The 18845-nt window shown below is 41.9% G+C and overlaps 1 protein-coding gene across 1 annotated transcript in view; it reads left to right on the forward strand.

Moving 5' to 3' along the window:
* The window catches only part of LOC147672473 (UDP-N-acetylglucosamine transferase subunit ALG13-like), a gene marked incomplete at its 5' end in the record, with an annotated part of 438517 nt that overhangs the window by 76877 nt on the left and 342795 nt on the right, over positions 1–18845 (forward strand). The window contains one exon of the mRNA XM_086948010.1: positions 14016–14051. Within this exon, the coding sequence (XP_086804136.1) occupies positions 14016–14051 (36 nt within the window). The remainder of the gene's footprint in view (positions 1–14015; positions 14052–18845) is intronic.

Consider the following 18845-nt stretch of genomic DNA (forward strand, 5'->3'; position numbering starts at 1 on the left):
CCTGGTAGGCAAAGTTGTCTTGATCCGGATGGGCAACATGACAACTATGTACTATTTACAAAAACAGGGGAGGACACACACTATACAGTTATCATGCCTATCTCAGAGAATTTGATGTTGGCGTCACAACATCCATCTGCTAGCCGAACACCTCCCAGGGATGTACAGCCAGTTTGCAGACTACCTCAGCAGGGTGTGGCAACAAGTCCACGAGTGGGAACTCCACCCCAAGTCCTACTCCCATGCTTTCACTAGTTGGGGTTTCCACAAATAGACCATTTTGCAACTGTATATAATGCAAAATGCCAAAACTGTGCCTCCAGGTTCCCACACACACCCAATCGAAGGGCATTGCTCTATGGATGCACTGGTCAGGGATATGTGATTACGCTTTTCCACCTCCCCCACTTCTATTCGTGGTTCAGAGGCTCATGCACACGTCTCACTCTCATTCTGGTAGCTTCTACCTGGGCTTGTCAACCACGGTTCACTACACTACTTGAACTCTCAGTAGTTCACAATGAGAATCTTCCTCTCAACCCGGACTTTCTCACTCAGAACCATGTAGAAATCAGACACCCAAATCCAAAGGATCTCAACCTTGCTCTTTGGCTCCACAGATCATGGAATTTGCATTACTTAATCTCCCAACTGAATTTGACCATTTCTTAAAGAAGTTTGTTAACCTACGCCTAGAGTTTGTTATGCAGCAAAGTGGAAAAGATTTGTCTTCTACAGTCGTAGTAAACAAATCAATCCATGTGATGCAATTATACAAAACATTGTTTGCTATCTTCATTTACAAGCATCAGGCCTAGCCTACACATCTATAAGTTTACATTTAGTGGCAGTGGCTGCCTTTCTGCAGAACAGACATCTGTCTTTGTTGAAAGTACCATTTATTAAAGCATTCATGGAAGGCCTTTAAATAATAATTCCACCTAGAGTTGAACCTGCATGGAATCTCAATATTGTATTTAGCAAACTTATGGGTCCCTCATTTGAACCATTACATAAATGTCCTCTCCAATTTTTATTTTGGAAAGTTACTTTTTTAATAGCGGTTACCTTGGACGTGTCAGTGAGCTCCGGCTTTAACATTGGAAGAAACTTTCTTTCAAATACATAGAGAGTGGTTCTTAGAACCAACCCAAAATTTCTTTCATCTTTTCATCTCAGTCAGTTGAATTACCTGTTTTCTCTCTGTAAACTGATTCAGTTGCAGAGAGTGTGCTTCATATGTTAGATGTCAAAAGAGCTCTTGTGCATTATATAGACCCCTCCTCCTCCCTGGACACCTATGACCGTTTTTACACCATTGTATTAGCATGGCCATCTCTTTACTGATACTCACACCATTCTCATCTGCCTGCGGGAAAACAATGGAGTCGATGCCCATGCGCTTTATTACTAAGAAGAGGAGTCAATTTGTCTCGTGACTTGAAAGGCTTCTTCAAAGAAAAACAACTTGTACACATCTGAGCCCAACAGTAGATTGTGGTAGTATGCAAAGCATGTGAATCTACATCACCACATGCCACTAACAGATGCTTACAGGCTAAGTAATATATTTGTTAAGTACCACGTATGCTGTTCTAGCACGCACTAGCGCTATTTGCTGACTGATATTTCTTAGTTCGCTCTACACTGCATGAAGGCTCCGCGTTACGACTTGCGCTAACGACATATGCAGATTATTATTCACATGCTCTGCTCAACACTTTATAAAGGCTTTTTGTTGCAACTTGCGCTAATGCGGTAAGCAGAATATATCAACGTTCCGTTTGACTCTTTATAAATGACTTCAGAGAAGGCGCCTAGAAACCATGGTAAAATTGGACTCCAAGTTTCAAATGTAAGTGTATAGTTATTGCCTGACCTGCACATCTGAGGCTGAAACATTCTGATTTACACCCACTGAAAGACATTTGGTTGAAGTCAGTGAGTGCATTTTGTCCACAACTGTCAGGTACGCTCCACAGGATCCGGATGATGAATATAAAGCCCACCTCCAAACGTCACAAACACTCTGATTAATGTCAACAGAGGATTTGAGCCATTAGGCGAGGGGTAAATGCAAAATAATAAACAGGGAAGGGAAGGAAGGGGTCTGCTGGGAAAGGGAAGTACCTGAAACGACAGAACATACAGAGGTAAGAACACTGTACAACCAACACAGCTAATATCCAACTACTACTCCAAGAAACTAGATACCTGTGAGATAATGCAGGACTTGGTAAAAAGGTGTTCTCTGATCCCCCCCCTCTGTCTGATATACGCTTGAGCCCTATAGGGAATATGCATAGATTAAGAACCAATCTCATATATGAGGCCAACACAAATGAACCAGAATAGACCCTTCCTTATACCTGAGCAAGAGCTTGAGCTATCCGAAATAAGGAGTTCCGGATGAAGCTGTTCAAAAGAATAACTGAACATAGGGGGGAGAATGTTTAGAAGCTGCAGTGTTGACCAACAGACACGGTAATGCGTGGGAAGCAAAAACCACCGCAATCCGCTCTGCTTGATATTATCACACAAAGTCTATTAGGAATCACAGGCACGATAAATAAGAAAGCTCCACAATCATAGCAGGTTGTTGAACAGTAAAAGGACGGCTAATACCGTAAGAGCACAACCTCCTCAAGGCTTGAGAATACGCTTACGCGGCAACACGCAGTTGCGACCACCACCGTGTTCCGCAAGCGTAACTGTAAACAATAGATCCAAACTTACAAGCGCTTGTACTGGATACACGGAGCAGCTGCTGCCACCGTGCACCTCCTACCCAAGGTAGTAAGAAACAAGGTTGAATTGCCAGAAAAGACGGCAGCGCGTGGCGCCTTCCACCACTTCGCTCCGCTCTGCTGTCCAAACAATAATTACACTCGTAAAACAAAGGTGCGGTCAGATCACCTAACGGCAGCGTGTAGCGAAAAACCACTGCGCTCCGCTAATGTCTTTTCACCAGATTACAAGGCGCCGCAGTTTCTTCACTGCGCTCCGCCAAAGTCTTTACACCAGATGACAAGGCGCCGCAGTTCCTTCACTGCGCGCTACGAGACACGGCAACGCGTGGGAGCCCCCACAGCGCTCCGCTCAATGGCGGTCATAGAAGGGCGGGGAACCGCTCCTACCTGAATGCGGAACCCTTCGCTTCGGCAGCTTCCTTCTCGGTGAAGAGGAACACCCGAGAAGAACCTCCTTCCTCCTCTCTGAACCAGGATACAGAATAACAGGCAACAGGAAGCGTGTCACAAGGTCTGAAATAGCCTCCGCCGAGGCTTCTGGGTAATGTTGTTTATTCCATGCCCGATTTCCAATTACTGTCATATCTTCCTCTTGGCACAGTAATGCAGGCGCGTAGACGGGCCCTGACAACAACACCATCTGCTGATGACAGGGTCACAATGGTAACTGTGATCAGCACACTAAAGTCAAAACATGTCTTTTCCGTCTGTGCTATCTGCTTTAATATGCTGGTTTCGAAGGATTTAACTTTTACCCAGTGATTGGCACACTTGATTGGATTTTGCCAGTCACTTCATATTGTCCAGCGATTGGCACACTATATTGCAGCCACTACTTCACAGATGCTTTTTCGTGATTGGTTCTCCGTACCTGTCTAACTATGATTTGTGTGAAATAAATTTATTTTAGATAGAATATTAATTCATTAAATCTACATTTCAATATTGTGCACTGTTGACCATTTACTTGCAGGGAAGATTTCCTTAGGCTAAATCAGTGTAAATATACAGTAGTGTGCTTGTCTAACCATCTATTAGCAGGAAAAACTATGTCACAATTTTAATCCTTTATTTGCAGGAAAGGCACATTTTTGTATCTTTGAAATTTCATGCAGAACGATAACTGTCATGCAGAATATTGTGGCTCCTCCCTTTTATCTAACCAGCTCTGGATTGCCACCTAAAAAGTGGCAGAATTGGGAAAAAAAGTGTTTAAAGGGTAATGATATTCCAGAGTGTGAGGAATATCACTAAGTGCAGAGAGGAAAACAGCTCTTCATTGTCTTGGTTCAGAAGGGTAAGAAGTGTTCAATCACCTTCGAGAAGTCTCTGATTCTTTGGATGTGAATGAGTACAAGACATGTATTAAAACGTTATAATCATTATCTACCAAACATAAGCTCTATCTTGGAAAGGTATGATTATGGGCGAAGGATTCAAAAGGAAGGTAAATCTATTGATGGTTATATAACTGATTTCAGGAAGCTTGTTTTGTCCTGTAAATTTGCAGCGTTACTGGAGAGGAGCCTCTGTTATGTTGGGATGCAACATAGGAAAAAGTGAGAGAGTAATTGTGACTGAGATGAACTCCCAATAGATGAAGTCTTACTGGTAGCAAAAAGAATCAAACATTCTATTAAATGTGAGGAGGCGATTTAAAAGAAAATGAAGTAAGGTTTGACCTTAGAAATGAGAAAAAGAAAGTTACACTAAGGTGTTCTATGTGTGACAAACCTGGTCATTTTGCTACCGATAAAATATGCCCTGCACTCATGGCTACATGTATGCCATTCAAGAGGAGAGGCCATTTTGCAGAGGTGCAGGATGACAAAACTAAAATAAAAAGTCAAAGCGGTAGATGTTGATGGCAGTAAGGAGAGTGATCATACGGATTTTGAGTGTGGGTAGATTATTTTGCAGGTGGCTGATAAAGTAAAGTCCAGTGGATAAAAGTACATAGGTTCAGTATGATTCAGGTGCGAAGAATACAATCCTATCGGACAAGTTTTATCGGGACAAGTTTGAAAACCAGGTGACATTACTCAAACCTGATATTAAACCAAACATATATGGTGGTAAATCAATCCATATGCATGGGTACTTCTATGGTTTAATAGAGTAGAAGAAGCGTTTAGTGTCAGTAAAAAAGTATGTACCAGGAAAGGTGAGAGTATAATTAGTTGGCTTCACCAAGGTGGTCATGGAGTGATATTAGATCCAAATTGCAATGCACCAATGTTTGAAAGATAATTGTACCTGAAATGAGGTGAAGATGCATTCAAATGTTGAGGTTTTGGAGGAGTTAAAGAGGCATTTCCCCAATATTTTTAGAGATGGCCTTGGATGTATGAAAAACTATAGGCATAGGATACGCTTGGTTCCATGTACCAAGTCCATATGTTGTAAAGTAAGAAATCCCTCCGCAGATGTTAGAGAAGAGATGAAAACTGAAATAGAAACGCTAAAGGCAAATGCCAATTATTGAGGAGGTCGAAGGGTCAGAGTGGCTGACACCAATAGTTGCAGCCAGGAAGTCAAATAATAGTCTACAATTGGGTATAAACTTGTGGCATCTTAATACGAGCACTGTAGTTGACAGATACCCTCTTCCAAATTGAGTTGTTAATGTACTTTGTGGGGTAAAGGTGTTCACACAATAATCCTTACTTCAGTTTACCGCTAAATGTAATTGTAGGATTCATCTAAGGACATGACTGCCTTTTGGTATGTTCAGATAAGTCAGGCTACCTTTTGGACTCTTCTCCGCAACATTTGTTTTCTAGCATGTAATTAGAAAGGTTTTAAAAGGGGCAAAGGGTGTATGTGTAAATGAGGATAGCATGCTTGTCTTTGGAAGAGATGTTAAAGAACACAATGTCCGTGTTAAAAGAGGTTATGATATTGTAATCTTACCATAAAATGTGTGAACTGCAATTTTGGAGCAAATGCTATAGATGACTTGGGACGCACCATCACTGGTGATGGAGTTGTGCGTAAAACAAATCTGATCGATACTATTCAGCGGATGACTTCACCTACTTCAAGGGAAGAGTTAATGAAATTCTTGGGGGTGACCGAATATTTTAATAAGTTTGTTCAGAAGTTTGCAGATTTGAGTGTCAACATGAGAAGCTAAAAAAGAGAATTGTCTTTGTATGAGAAACGGCCTGTGATAGTGTCAAACCTTCAGAAATGAGCTCAACCAAGCACCCATGTTAAACACAAATTGATCCAAAAAAGAGCTAAAAAACAGATTCCAGTCTTATAGGAGGAGGCACTTTTTTGCTGCTAGTTGGACTTGATGGAGATTGGAAGGTGCTGACGCATGATTCTGTTATTGAGAGAGAAGCACTTGCTGTATACTGGGCGATGAAGAAATTTAAAGAAGTTCTGTGGACTGGAATCTTTGAAGTTGGGACAAACCACTAACCTCTTTTCAAAATGATTAAAAAGAAAGGAATAGTTTCAGTGTCTGGGAGGATAACCAAATGGGTTGTGGTTTTACAATAATAAAACTTTGAAGTAAAATACATTCCGGGTGCAGAAAACAAAGTAGCTGATCCACTCTCCAGATTTTGCTATCCAATTATAACTATGATTAGGACAAAAGCATCGAATCTGATGAAGGAACGGAATTTGTCTGTGAGGTGAGGGGGAGTAGAGTTATTTCCGGAGAAAGGTGGTTTGAAGATTTGAAGTCTGAGCAAGTACTGCATTAAGTGATATGGTTGACTTGTACTGCTTTAAAAGAAAAAAAGCAAGGTGATGGATGTAAAGATTTTTGGTGGTTATAAGATGAAATGTCCACAAGTAATGGGCTGCTGTTCAGAGGTACAAGATTAGTTCCACCGTTTAAACTCACGGAAGAGTTAAGTCTAGTTCATGAGTGTCATAAAGCAATGTCAAAGACCAAAGAAAGGTTATGCTTCACTTATTGGTGGCCAGTGATGGACCTGCATATACAGAGAATAGTGAGGGATCATCTACAGTTTGTGGTTAGTGAAAGCAAAAAATGAAGCGTTGGGTACAATCTAAGGTAATCTGAGCGCGTCTGTCCAGTCTAAGGAAAGAAATTCCTCTCAATAATCTGGGACCAGACATGTGATAGTTGGGATTGATATGTTTTCAAGATGGCCAAACGTGTTTCACAAGTATATTAGAAACTAAAGATGTGACAAAATATTTAAGTGAACTCCTGGGGAGAGAGAGAGAGATGAGGATTTCCAAAAAGTTTGCTCACTGATAATGATGTTCAACTTGTCTCCGAAGAGAAGGTAGAATTCCTTGAACATGAGATAAAGCGCACAAAATGTAAATCGTTTGAAAGTGTAGAAGTATTTTATTCATGTGTAGTTATGTATATCTTTAAATTTATAATTTGTTTGGTATATTTCTGCTATATTGTTTTGATATAGGAGACAGTAGTAGTTATACACTTATAGTAATCTATTGAAATGTCCAATTGAGTGCAGCACCTCTGTCATCTGGAATGTTGTGAGGTAATTTAGAATTGTGGGAACTGAGGAAAGCAGAGGGAGAGCAACGAGCTGGTGAAGACTCGTGACTGAGATCTTCTTCCATGAAATAAACTTCATTTCAACGTCACTTGGCTACCGGTGTTCTTTTCTATAGCAGATGCCACAGGCTTCTAATGGAGGCCTGAGTTCGGCCACCTTTTTCAGTCAGTTATTGGATACCTTTTCTTTTTTTTGGTCTGAATAGAAAGTGGCAAGATTTTTTGACCACCCTTACATTCAGACTCTTGACATCATTCCTTTGATAGCAGCAATCTTTTATTTAGCCATGTTTTGGCACCACATAATTACTGTGCAGCCATAGTTTGTCTACAGATTGGCCATCCTACCTCAGCTGTTGCACACAGTGGTGTTCATAGGATGGGCATTGTTCATCCTGAACCGCCTTTGGCTGCCATTCATACCAGGCCAGAAGTGCATCTTTACTCTAGAACTCAGTTTATTAAGACCCATTTTAAGTTTGGCCACAAAGTCAGTTTTTGCATAGTTTTGAGATTCAAACTTTAAACGTAAAAGCCTGGAATAGACTTTATAATTATTTATGTGACTAATATTTAGTTATTTGGGGGGCTAGGGGAGGCTCTTGTGCAATTCTAATTAATCACAGGCACTAATCTTAGTTTACAAACTGATAAAAATTTATTTTCAACGTGAAACTGGGAAAATATTCGATTTATTTGTGATTCTATTTGTCTTAAGAGAAATGTATGTTCGAGGCATATGAACTGCCGATTCTACACTTTGCATTAGGTCGCCACGTGGTGTTGGGCTCAGATGATTGCTTGTTGTTGTGTTGAAAGAAGTCTTTGTAGTCACGAGATGGGTGACTCCTCCCTTGGACGAAGGTGTGCATGGGCATCGGCTCCTTCCTTAGATTGTTTTTTTCCGCAACTGGGTTCGGATGAAACTTTTCCGCTCCAAAATCTACTTTTCAAGTACTGATGCGTAAAAATGTCTTCAAACTTCACCAAATAACTTTCGATACCAACAAACATCGACTAGACTTCGTCAGCTCGATTTCGGTTGTTGACGCGGGCTGTTGGGCCTACCCACACCGTGAGGCCTACACCTCATGGAAAGGACGCCATTCAAAAGATGCCCTGAGTGTGGAGCAAAATTTCCACACAGTGACCATCACGAGGTTAGTAACCTGTGCTTATCTCCAGACCACAAATAATCCAGCTGCACGGCCTGTGCATCCTTTCGATCGAAAAAGACCATTCGGGATCGGAGGATCCCTCGACGCGACATGCACAGATCAGGGCTGGAATCAGTGGTTATCTTGGACAAAGGTCCATGTGTCCCAGGGGAAGATTCCGATGATCTCCAGATCGTATCCGGGGCAGATGACTGTACCTTTGGGTCAACGTTTGAGTACCACTGCCCCTACCTCGGCCCAAACACCAAAATCGAAGGCAAAGGTCAACACTCCGCCTGCGGGGCCCTGTCGAGACCGAAAAAACACTTCGAAAGCCCCGCTATAATGCCCGGCTCCGAAGAAAATGAAGCCTTCTGGTAGCTCCATACCGTGCAAACCGCATGTGCCGATACCACCTGCTCCCTCGGCACAGAAAGAAAAAAGTCCCGGTTCCGAAAGACACTCCGAAACCATTTACTCCGAGAGACAAAGCGGCTCCGAAAACAACGAAGCCTGTTTCCAATGCCCGAAAACAGCTTCCACTCCGAGGCTGATACCCTCGATGCCGAAACAAACAAAGCCTGCTTCCGATCCTTCCAAGTACACGAAACAGGCTTCGGCTCCAAAGATAATACCTTCGGTGCTGAAATCTACGCCAAAGGACTCCACATCGGTTCCTAAGGCTAAAGACAAGCAACAAACAGGTTTGGAACCTCAAGAGGAGGAGCTTTTCCAACCAGATCCTTTACAGAAAAGGATCTACATTGATCCAGAAACAGGACATGTTTCCACCACACCACACAGGAAGAGGAAGTCAGATAAAGCACCTACACCTCCAGTGCCTGTCCAGAAGGACTCTGCCACATCTCCCATACACCCTTCTTCTCCTGTATCTCCTTCACCTGCTCTTCCTTTTAGCATTTCACCTCAAAATTCTCCACAACATACACCTCCTCAGGATGTTGATGATGAGTATAGCATGGGGGGAGGGAGAGACCCAGATGACCCTTTTCCCTACCCAACAGGTTCACCAGACTGGGAGTATCCAAACCCACAGGATGTACCAGATATTCCTGACCCACAAATATATCCATCTAAACCTTCTCCTCCAGAAGACAATATTGGGTTTGGACACTTAATTAATAGGGCTGCCATCAATCACAATGTCACCATGCATTCAGATGAGGCCGAGGAAGATTTTTTACTAGACACTTTTAAACACTATCAAAAATTTGTGCAAATACTGCCAATATTTAAAGGAGTCATTAAACATGCACCAGAGGTGTTTAAAGATCCTGTAAGAGCTAGAATCATAAACCCAAGGATAGAGAAAAAGTACAGAGCAGCTCCTGGGTATCCTGCCTACATTAAAGGACAGCTACCCTTAGACTCCCTAGTAGTTTCAAACGCTAGGAAAAGAGCAAAAAACCAAACATCATGTGAAGCGCCACCTCCTGATAAAGAATCAAAGATCATAGATGCTTCAGGAAAAAGAATAGCTGCCCATGCTAGCAATACATGGCGCATCGCCAACACACAGGCCCTCTTCACAAGATACGACAGGGCTCACTATGATCAGCTAGAGAAGCTCTTACAACATCTACCTGACCAATATAAGGCACAAGCAGATTACCTCATACAAGAGGGTAAGCTTATATGAAATGCCTCCATTAAATGCGCACTAGATATAGCAGACACTGCATCCAGAGCAATAAACACCAGTGTTTTCCTAGACGTCACTCGTGGCTACGCATTTAAGGGTTTAAGCAAGAGGTTCAAACTACTATCCTAAATCAACCATTCAACCAACAATTGTTTGGTCGAGAGGTAGACCCAGCACTTGAAAAAATGGAGAAAGACACTGACACAGCCAAGTCTATGGGAGCTCTGCAGCCCACTCAAGAAAGAGGCTCCTTTCGTCGCTCCTTCTACAGAGGAGGCTCCAAACAAGCTGGAGCAGACAATTCAGCTTCCTTTAAAAGAAATACACAAACATCCTCTAATAAAGGATACTTTAGTGGGGGCTACAGAGGCAACAACAACAAGGGAAGAGGTCGAGGAAATAACAATAATCGAACCTCTCCCAACACAAAACAGTGACTTCCTTCCGCTCCCCTAACAGCATTCCACTCCTGTAGTGGGCAGACTAACACAGTTCCTACCTGTCCGGAGTTCCATCACAACAGACAAGTGGTTAAGACAAATTATCCAGTATGGTTACTGCCTAGAGCTTACAGCTACCCCTCCACATATACCACCCAGACAGCGTCCAATGTCCACAGAACATCTAACGCTGCTCCAACAAGAGGTCCTCTCATTGCTGCAAAAAGATGCAATAGAGATAGTTCTGTTAAAACATCAAGGAGCAGGGGTTTAGTCACTCTATTTCCTAATACCCAAAAAGGACGGAACACTAATATCAATTCTAGACCGAAGGCCTCTCAATCTGTATATACACTCAGATCATTTTCACATGATTACTTTACTACAAGTGCTCCCATTGTTGCAACAAGGCGATTTCCTAACCACACTAGTCCTCAAGGATGCCTACTTCCACATTCCCATACATCCTTCTCACAGGAAGTATCTCAGATTTGTACTAGAAGGACAATACTATCCATTCAAAGTCCTTCCATTCGGGGTCACAACTGCACCACGAGTGTTTACAAAGTGCCTAGCAGTAGTAGCAGCACTTCTCAGAAGACAACATATCCACGTCTTCCCATTCTTTGACAATTGGCTCATAAAAGCCAAGTCATTTAATCCGTGTGTCCAACACACATCTCAAACGATTCAAACACTGCATGACTTGGGGTTTACAATCCACTACAAGTCACATCTCCAGCCCTCTCATGTACATCAATACCTAGGGGCTACCATAAACACCAAAACAGCTCTAGCTTATCCTAGTCCAACGAGGATACAGAGCATTCAAGCCTTAGTTACACGGTTTCAAAACCAACACTCTCTCCCAGCCAGAGTGTTCATGCAATTAATAGGCATGATGGCATCTTGCATTTTTATTGTACCATATGCAAGACTGCAAATGCGCCTATTGCAGGAATGTCTAGCACATCAGTGGAATCAGGCACAAGGACAACTAACAGACCTGGTGTGTGTGGACAGCCACACACATCGCTCTCTGCAGTGGTGGAACACCAAAAACTTGTCCAAAGGATGGCCGTTCCTCGAGCCAGTTCCACAGATAGTACTGACAACAGACTTATCCCTGACAGGATGGGGAGCACATCTGCTCCACCACACAACTCGGGGAAGATGGAACGCTCCACAAAAGGTGCTTCACATCAATCACCTAGAGTTGCTGGCAATTTTCCTAGCACTGAAGTCCTTCCAATTGCACATACAGAACAAAGCTGTCTTAATCCGGACAGACAACATGACAGCCACGTACTACATACAAAAGCAAGGAGGCACACATTCCCTGCAACTGTCCCAGCTCGCACAAAACATTTGGAGATAGGCTATTTCACAAAAGATATATTTCCTCGCAGAACACCTTCCAGGAGTTCACAATCAGATAGCCTATTTGTTAAGTCGACAGACACAATAGATTCACGAATGGGAACAACATCTGCAAGTTCTTCAACCATTCTTTCACAACTGGTGTCATCCAGACATAGACCTGTTTGGCGCACACGAAAACGCAAAATTCCAGACCTTCGCCGCCAGGTTATCCACATCCGTTGTCCAACCAAAGGTAATGCGATATGGATGAACTGGTCAGGCCGATTTGCGTACGCTTTTCCGCCAATCCCACTAATACCACTAGTGGTACTCCAGCTCAGACAACAGTCTTTCAAACTGATCTTAGTAGCTCCCACATGGGCACGCCAACCGTAGTTCACCACACTGCTAGAATTCGCACTAGTTCCACACCAAAAACTTTCTCTGACACCATCCATGCTAACGCAGAAGGATGGAGAAATCCGGCATCCAGATCCAAATCAACTGAATCTGGCTCCTGAAGTCTTATAGTTTTGGTTATCTTAACCTGCCACCAGACTGTATGAATGTCATTAATGAAGCCAGAAGACCTACTACGAGAGCTTGCTATGCTGCTAAGTGGAAAAGATTTGCCATTTACTGCACTAATAATCAAATTGATCCTTTAGATGCTTCCATCCAAAATATTATCTGTTACCTTCTCAATTTACAGAGATGTAATCTGGCATATACATCTATATGCTCACATCTTGCGGCCATTGCGGCATATCTACAAAACGGACAACATATGTTGTTGTTTAGAGTACCAGCAATAAAAGCTTTTATAGAAGGATTAAAAATGATTCCTCCTAGGTTACCACCCTCTCCAGGGTGGAACCTAAACATTGTTCTGACCAGGTTCATGGGACCCCCATTTGAACCATTTCACAAATGTGAACTGCAATTTCTCACATGGAAAACAGCTTTCCTCATTGCTATCACCTCTCTTAAAAGAGTTAGTGAGATTTAGGCTTTCACTATACAAGAACCATTCTTACAATTACACCGTAACAAAGTGGTTCTAATGACTAATCCTAAATTCCTTCCTAAAGTAATTACTCCTTTTCATCTAAACCTATCTGTATAGTTACCAGTGTTTTTTCAAACCCCAGACTCTGTAGCAGAGACAGCTCTACACACACTAAATGTCAAAAGATCTCTTCTCTATTACATCAATAGGACCATATCCTTTTGCAAAACAAAGCAACTATTTGTAGCTTTCTCTCCACCACATAAAGGCAACCCCATTTCTAAATCGGGAATTGCAAGGTGGATTGTTAAAGGTATTCAAATATGCCATCACAAGGCAAAACTCACATTAGCAGTTTCTCCTAGAGCGCACTCCACACCAAACTAGGAGCCTCTATGCCTTTCTAAGGGAACATTCCCCTAGAAGACCTTTCCAAGGCAGCAACATGGTCTACAACACACACCTTCACTAAACACTATTGTGTTGATGTGCAAGCCAAGCAGCAAGCTGCAGTAGGCCAAGCTGTCCTCAAAACTCTTTCAAACTACTGCAACTGATTCAGGTGACCACCGCTAGGGGAGACACTGCTGCACAATCGATGCAAAGTGTAGAATCTGCAGCTCATATGCCTCGAACTGAAAGTATGCATCTGTTCTTGGCATGTAGAGCTGCAGATTTCTACACGCCCTCCCCGGGACCTGTATCTGTTCCAGTTTTATCTTAATTAGATATACATGCATGGACATCCCTTCTTTCTTTCTACTAACTCCATAATTTCCCACCATGGCGAAAAACAATCTAAGGATGGAGCCGATGCCCATGTGCTCTATCGTCCAATGGAGGAGTCGCCTATCTTGTGACTACAAAGACTTCTTCCAAGACGACAACAACATGCAATCATCAGAGCCCAACACCAGGTGGCGATCTAATGCAAAGTTTAGAAATCTGCAGCTCTACATGCCAAGAACAGATGCATACTGGTAAGTAGCATTTTCCTTATTAGAAATTATAATTGTATAACAAGTGTGATAAAGGGTAATGTCATGCTTATATTGTTTCTTTAATTACTGTTTTATTTTACTAACCTTCCTAAAGGTGTAAATGTTCTTATTTCGCAGGAGAGTATCATGGAGACTATATCTATACAGCTTCAGGTTAGTAGGATTTAGACATTTGCCTTTGTATCCATGTGTAATGTAGGAATTGCTGTATTTGGATGTAGTGACGGAAAATACTGAACTCTACACCAGATGTATAATTCTATTTGGGGTACATCACCTTCTAGTTACCTGCAATAAATATACTATGTGAACCACTGCATCAGGGGCACTATTTCAGTTAAATGTTCATATGTGCATGTACTGGATTATGGCGTGGAGTCCAGCACTCAGATTCTGATATTTTGGTGTTCTTAGATTTAGGCATAGGAAAATAAATTCTTACCTGAAGTGTTGGAAATGGAAAAATCGGTACATTTCCCTGTGTTGTGCCACAGTAGAAATTTGTGTCTGAACTTGTATTAGTTACTAGAATAGTTAAGAATAGTTTAGAGCCTTACCCAAAAGAGGTAAAGGCAAATACCAACCACAGAAAAATGCATTGCATTTTGTAAAATATGATTTGAGCAGCATTGCCATTTGTCTAATGATAATGGAGAAATAAATGGAAGCGACTCATGCTGAGTTATATTGACTTTACCAAAATCAGTGCCTAAACCAAAAAAAACTTTGTTGCTGCTAAGATGGTAGCTAAATAGTACACAGGATATAAAAAGTGTCAAGCTGCAAGATTGTTTATTCAGTTAAGTGACCAGTTTCTTATAACCAGGTGAATGCATTGTGCATTAAAGGAGTCACTGGTCCAGAAAAGAAAATACTATTAGCTATATGATTGTGCTTAAACTTGCATTTTACTTCCTTTCTATAATGTAGCTGTACTCTAACATTTCTTTTTAAGGTTATCAAACCTAACAAAAGAGGTAAGGAGAAGCACAGTGTTGATTCATCACACAAAGGTTATTTGTCTGAAAAGAAAATGAATGCTGTAGTAGGGAGAAGCAATTGGTTGGGAAATAAAGGTTGGGCAGGTAATGAGATAAAACTGGGAACATGGGCCATAACCTAGAATAGCAGTAAATGCAACAAAAAAGTGATTCAGTACTCCTAGAAAAATCTCCAGAGTAGACTGGTGAGTTAAGGTGCAGCAAGTGTACATTTAGCATAACTGTGAAGACTGTAGCATATATGATTAACCTGGCTGATGGTTGATAAGTGGGACCCTCTTTAGGCTCAAATGGAGTTTCACCCTGTAACTGGTATATCAGCCTTAGAGTATACCTTTTTCTTTACCTTCAGCCATTGCAATTTGGAGCCATTATCTTCCATCTGCCTAGAAGGCGTACGTTCGCCACGGCAGAGTTTGCTGTGATCCATTTTCTCGTGTTTATTTATTCTTCCAGTGTTGGAATGTAGTGCATTAGGGCCAGGAAAATTTAACTTGGAATTCTAACCACTGAGGTTAGCCTTTTCTGACCAAATTTCAGGCCACTACCTACCTTCTATTATGAATATATTTTGTAGTATTGAGGAGAGTTGTGTTTTTTGTGTGAATCCCTGGGGACAACCCATCTTGTGCAAAGGCCTTCCCTGCAGCCATGTTATTTGATATGTAATCAACAAAGGGAGAGGGCTTTTTTTTTTAAAGGGGTTCCACTCCTGAGTCCCCTAGAATCAATTCAACAAAAACAAATGAAAGGAGTGTCCCCAGGACCCAGGGTCCTAGCACGGAGAACGAGGAATATGGAAAGAAAGAATTCTTTCTTTTTTAGTAAACCCCTCACTCACCGACCTGGTCGGTGACATGCTTCATCCATTTCTTCACTCAGACTGATACTCCTTGGTCGAATTACACCAATAGTACTATCCCACCTGCTTTTATTAGTGTCATACTGACTCCACATTAAAGTTTATAAGGAGTACACGTAGCACACTTTTTCACTTCACCACTTCACTCATTCACAAAGAACCAGCTCCGACGCAGTTGCAGGCGTTGAAGCACACCTGAGTGGCACTCGATCACTCGGGTGGTCCCTGATGATGAAGCAGGTCACCGACCAGGTCGGTGAGTGAGGGGTTTACTAAAAAAGAATTCTTTCTTTCCATATTCCTCATTCTCCGCGCTAGGACCCTGGGTCCTGGGGACACTCCTTTCATTTGTTTTTGTTGCCATTTTATTTGAGTCGGGGGAGTTTGAGAGGCTGACTTCTAGGGATTATCAATATCCGACAGTTAGGTACGTTATTGAGGCCCAAACGTCTGGTCCTGCCAGTTTTCCATTACGTTGTCTTTATCCTCCTTGATTTATCGTTGCCTACAAGATGACCAGCTATCCCTCTCTGCTTTACGGACTGGAAGAAGTGGGCATCACAGGGAGCGCCTTAAAATGGCTTTCACTGTTCCTAAACAATAGGAGCTTCCAAGTTAGCAAGGGACCTTTTGTGTCTATGAGCCATTAGCAAAAAATGCAGAGTTTCACAGGGCTATTCCCTGAGCCCTAAGCTTTTTAATCAGGCTCCATAGCACAACAACTAAACTTGTCTAGATCAGGTCACCAACTGGATGGCATCACAGAACTAATGTATGCATTTTCTATTGATAAACAATGTCCTCTGGTTTAGGAGTCAACATTCAACTTGAAGAGGTGGAATCGGGTCCCAACTGGTATAAGCACTCCTCTGTACAGGAGTCTGTTTGAGCTTCACCCTCAGTCACTGAGGGCCTTAGCTCTTGTGTGGACTGGCAGCTCCGTCAATCTTGTCCCAAACCTCGACTTCACATACTTAAAAATCAAAAAGAAAGAAAACATAAAAACCCAACAACCAAAAATCCAGCACAATTTAACCATATGAATTAGAATAAAGTGAGCTTTCAGAACCGACCTTCACTCTTTCTCCACCCTTTCCAACCCCGTAGCCTGCTTCTAGTCATACTGCTCTTGGCTATTATCTGTATCAGATGAAGTTGGCGTCCTTGGGTCTCATCTCTTGGTCTCCTCCTGGTTTACATCCGTGTAGAGTAGCTAGAAAAAGCTACTTGAAAAGTCGTGGTGAATGGAGGACCCAATACAATCCTGACCTCAGTTACCCCCTAAAGGTCAGTTGCTAACATGTAAAAGATTCCATAGTAGCCAGAGATTATATAGTTCCAGCCAAATCGTAGTATCAATTAACAAACATAAATTTCCACAGTAGTGAATGAATTTTCAGTCCTCTCAAACTTTTCTGTCACTTTTTTCCACAATTTGTACAATGATCTTGCCGAATTCTTTATAGATATGAATGCTGTGTTTCAAGCTAATATTCATTCACAACCTTCTGCTAGCATAGGCCTTCAGGCATTTACTGATCTCCTGAAATCATACCCTTCAACTTTGTATGGGATATCTACAACAAGATTTCATTAATAGATGTAATTTAGTTTCCCTCTACCTTAAAAAGTTTTACACAATAGTCCCATCTGCCTAATTGAAGTGATGAGAAATTTTAATAATCTCACATGTAAATCTAGTATTTCCCCTTCCGAGCTTAAAAAGGAACAGTCAAAATCGTCATGAAAACAATATCGGTTGCGTCCTGCCACTCTTTGCCTCCTGCGATAGCCTACATCATGGAAGGATGTGGCTACAGCCATTTTGCACATATTTTGAAGATTGCATAATGCTCAGTGATGTACAAATGTTCATCTAGTAGAAGCACAGAGTTAGACATGAGTACCACAGTGGGCGACTTTCATATGGCAGGAGATTCCTACAATCTCCATGTTGCTTGACCATTCAGCGACATTCAGTCCTGTTCACCATAACAATTGCTTTTCATTCACCCCAGTTAATGTCACTACAAGGAGTTCCTCAAGGATCAGTCCTGTCTCCTTACCTGTTTACTATCTGTTTACAATCTTTTTCCAAACTCATCAGGAGTTGCACATATGCAGGCAATACCCAGCTTGTTTCGTATCTTGTAGGGATCCTTTCCAACTGCACTAACATGACAATGTCTCAGTGAAGTGAAGCAGAGGAGCAGTACCAATTGGTTGAAGATTAACCTGGACAACACAGAGGTCCTTTTCATAGGTGGCAGCCCATCCTCCTTATCGCATTAATTCTGCCCTCTCCCCTTCGAACCTTTCCTATCACCAGTCAATACTGTATAAAGTAAAGATAGGAAACATAAAAGCCAGCTGCTGCCTCTTATTAATCCTTTTATATGTACTAACTGAAACATGTCCTCTGTCTTCTAACTCCAGGTTTCTGCAATGTCCCTTGTTTGGGCACAAACAAACCTCATGTGTACTCTTAAATCCTTACAAGATCAAGTTCCCAGATGAATCACTTCAGCTTTGTGCTTTGCAAGAGCCAAGAATCTCCTCCAATCCAGCACCATCTTCCCATAAGTCCCATAAGAAATAGAGTACTCTTTAAATTTCCACCTATAGTCCATAAATGTTGCTTGGATCTGCAACTTTCATTTGGCTTCTAGAATTTCAAGATGCATTTCCACAGTTACTGCGGTTCCCACAACTATTTCTTCATCTCACCTCACTTTCAAAAGTCTTCCTTTGAATGGTCCTTCTATGTCCTGGCGCTCCATGGATGCCGTACCATGACCTGTCACCTTAGGCGGCCACCTCATACTGTGTTTCAACACTTTATTATTCTCCTTGTATCATTCTGCAACGCTCGTATTAAAGTGCTCTATAAGTCTTTATTAACAGTTTAATATAACTGGATGACAATCAATTCCGTTTTATCACTTTTCTGTCATTGTAGCAGTGTCACGTAGTAAAAGGCTTACTCCATGGTGGTGGTATGTGGCTTGAAACTCAAAATGCCTTGACAACATACATTTTAATGCATTCATGTTCAGGCAACTTTAAAATGCTTTTACAGGCAAA

This window comes from Lissotriton vulgaris, unplaced genomic scaffold (assembly GCF_964263255.1).
Source record: "Lissotriton vulgaris unplaced genomic scaffold, aLisVul1.2 SCAFFOLD_699, whole genome shotgun sequence".
Classification (NCBI taxonomy): Eukaryota; Metazoa; Chordata; class Amphibia; order Caudata; family Salamandridae; genus Lissotriton; species Lissotriton vulgaris.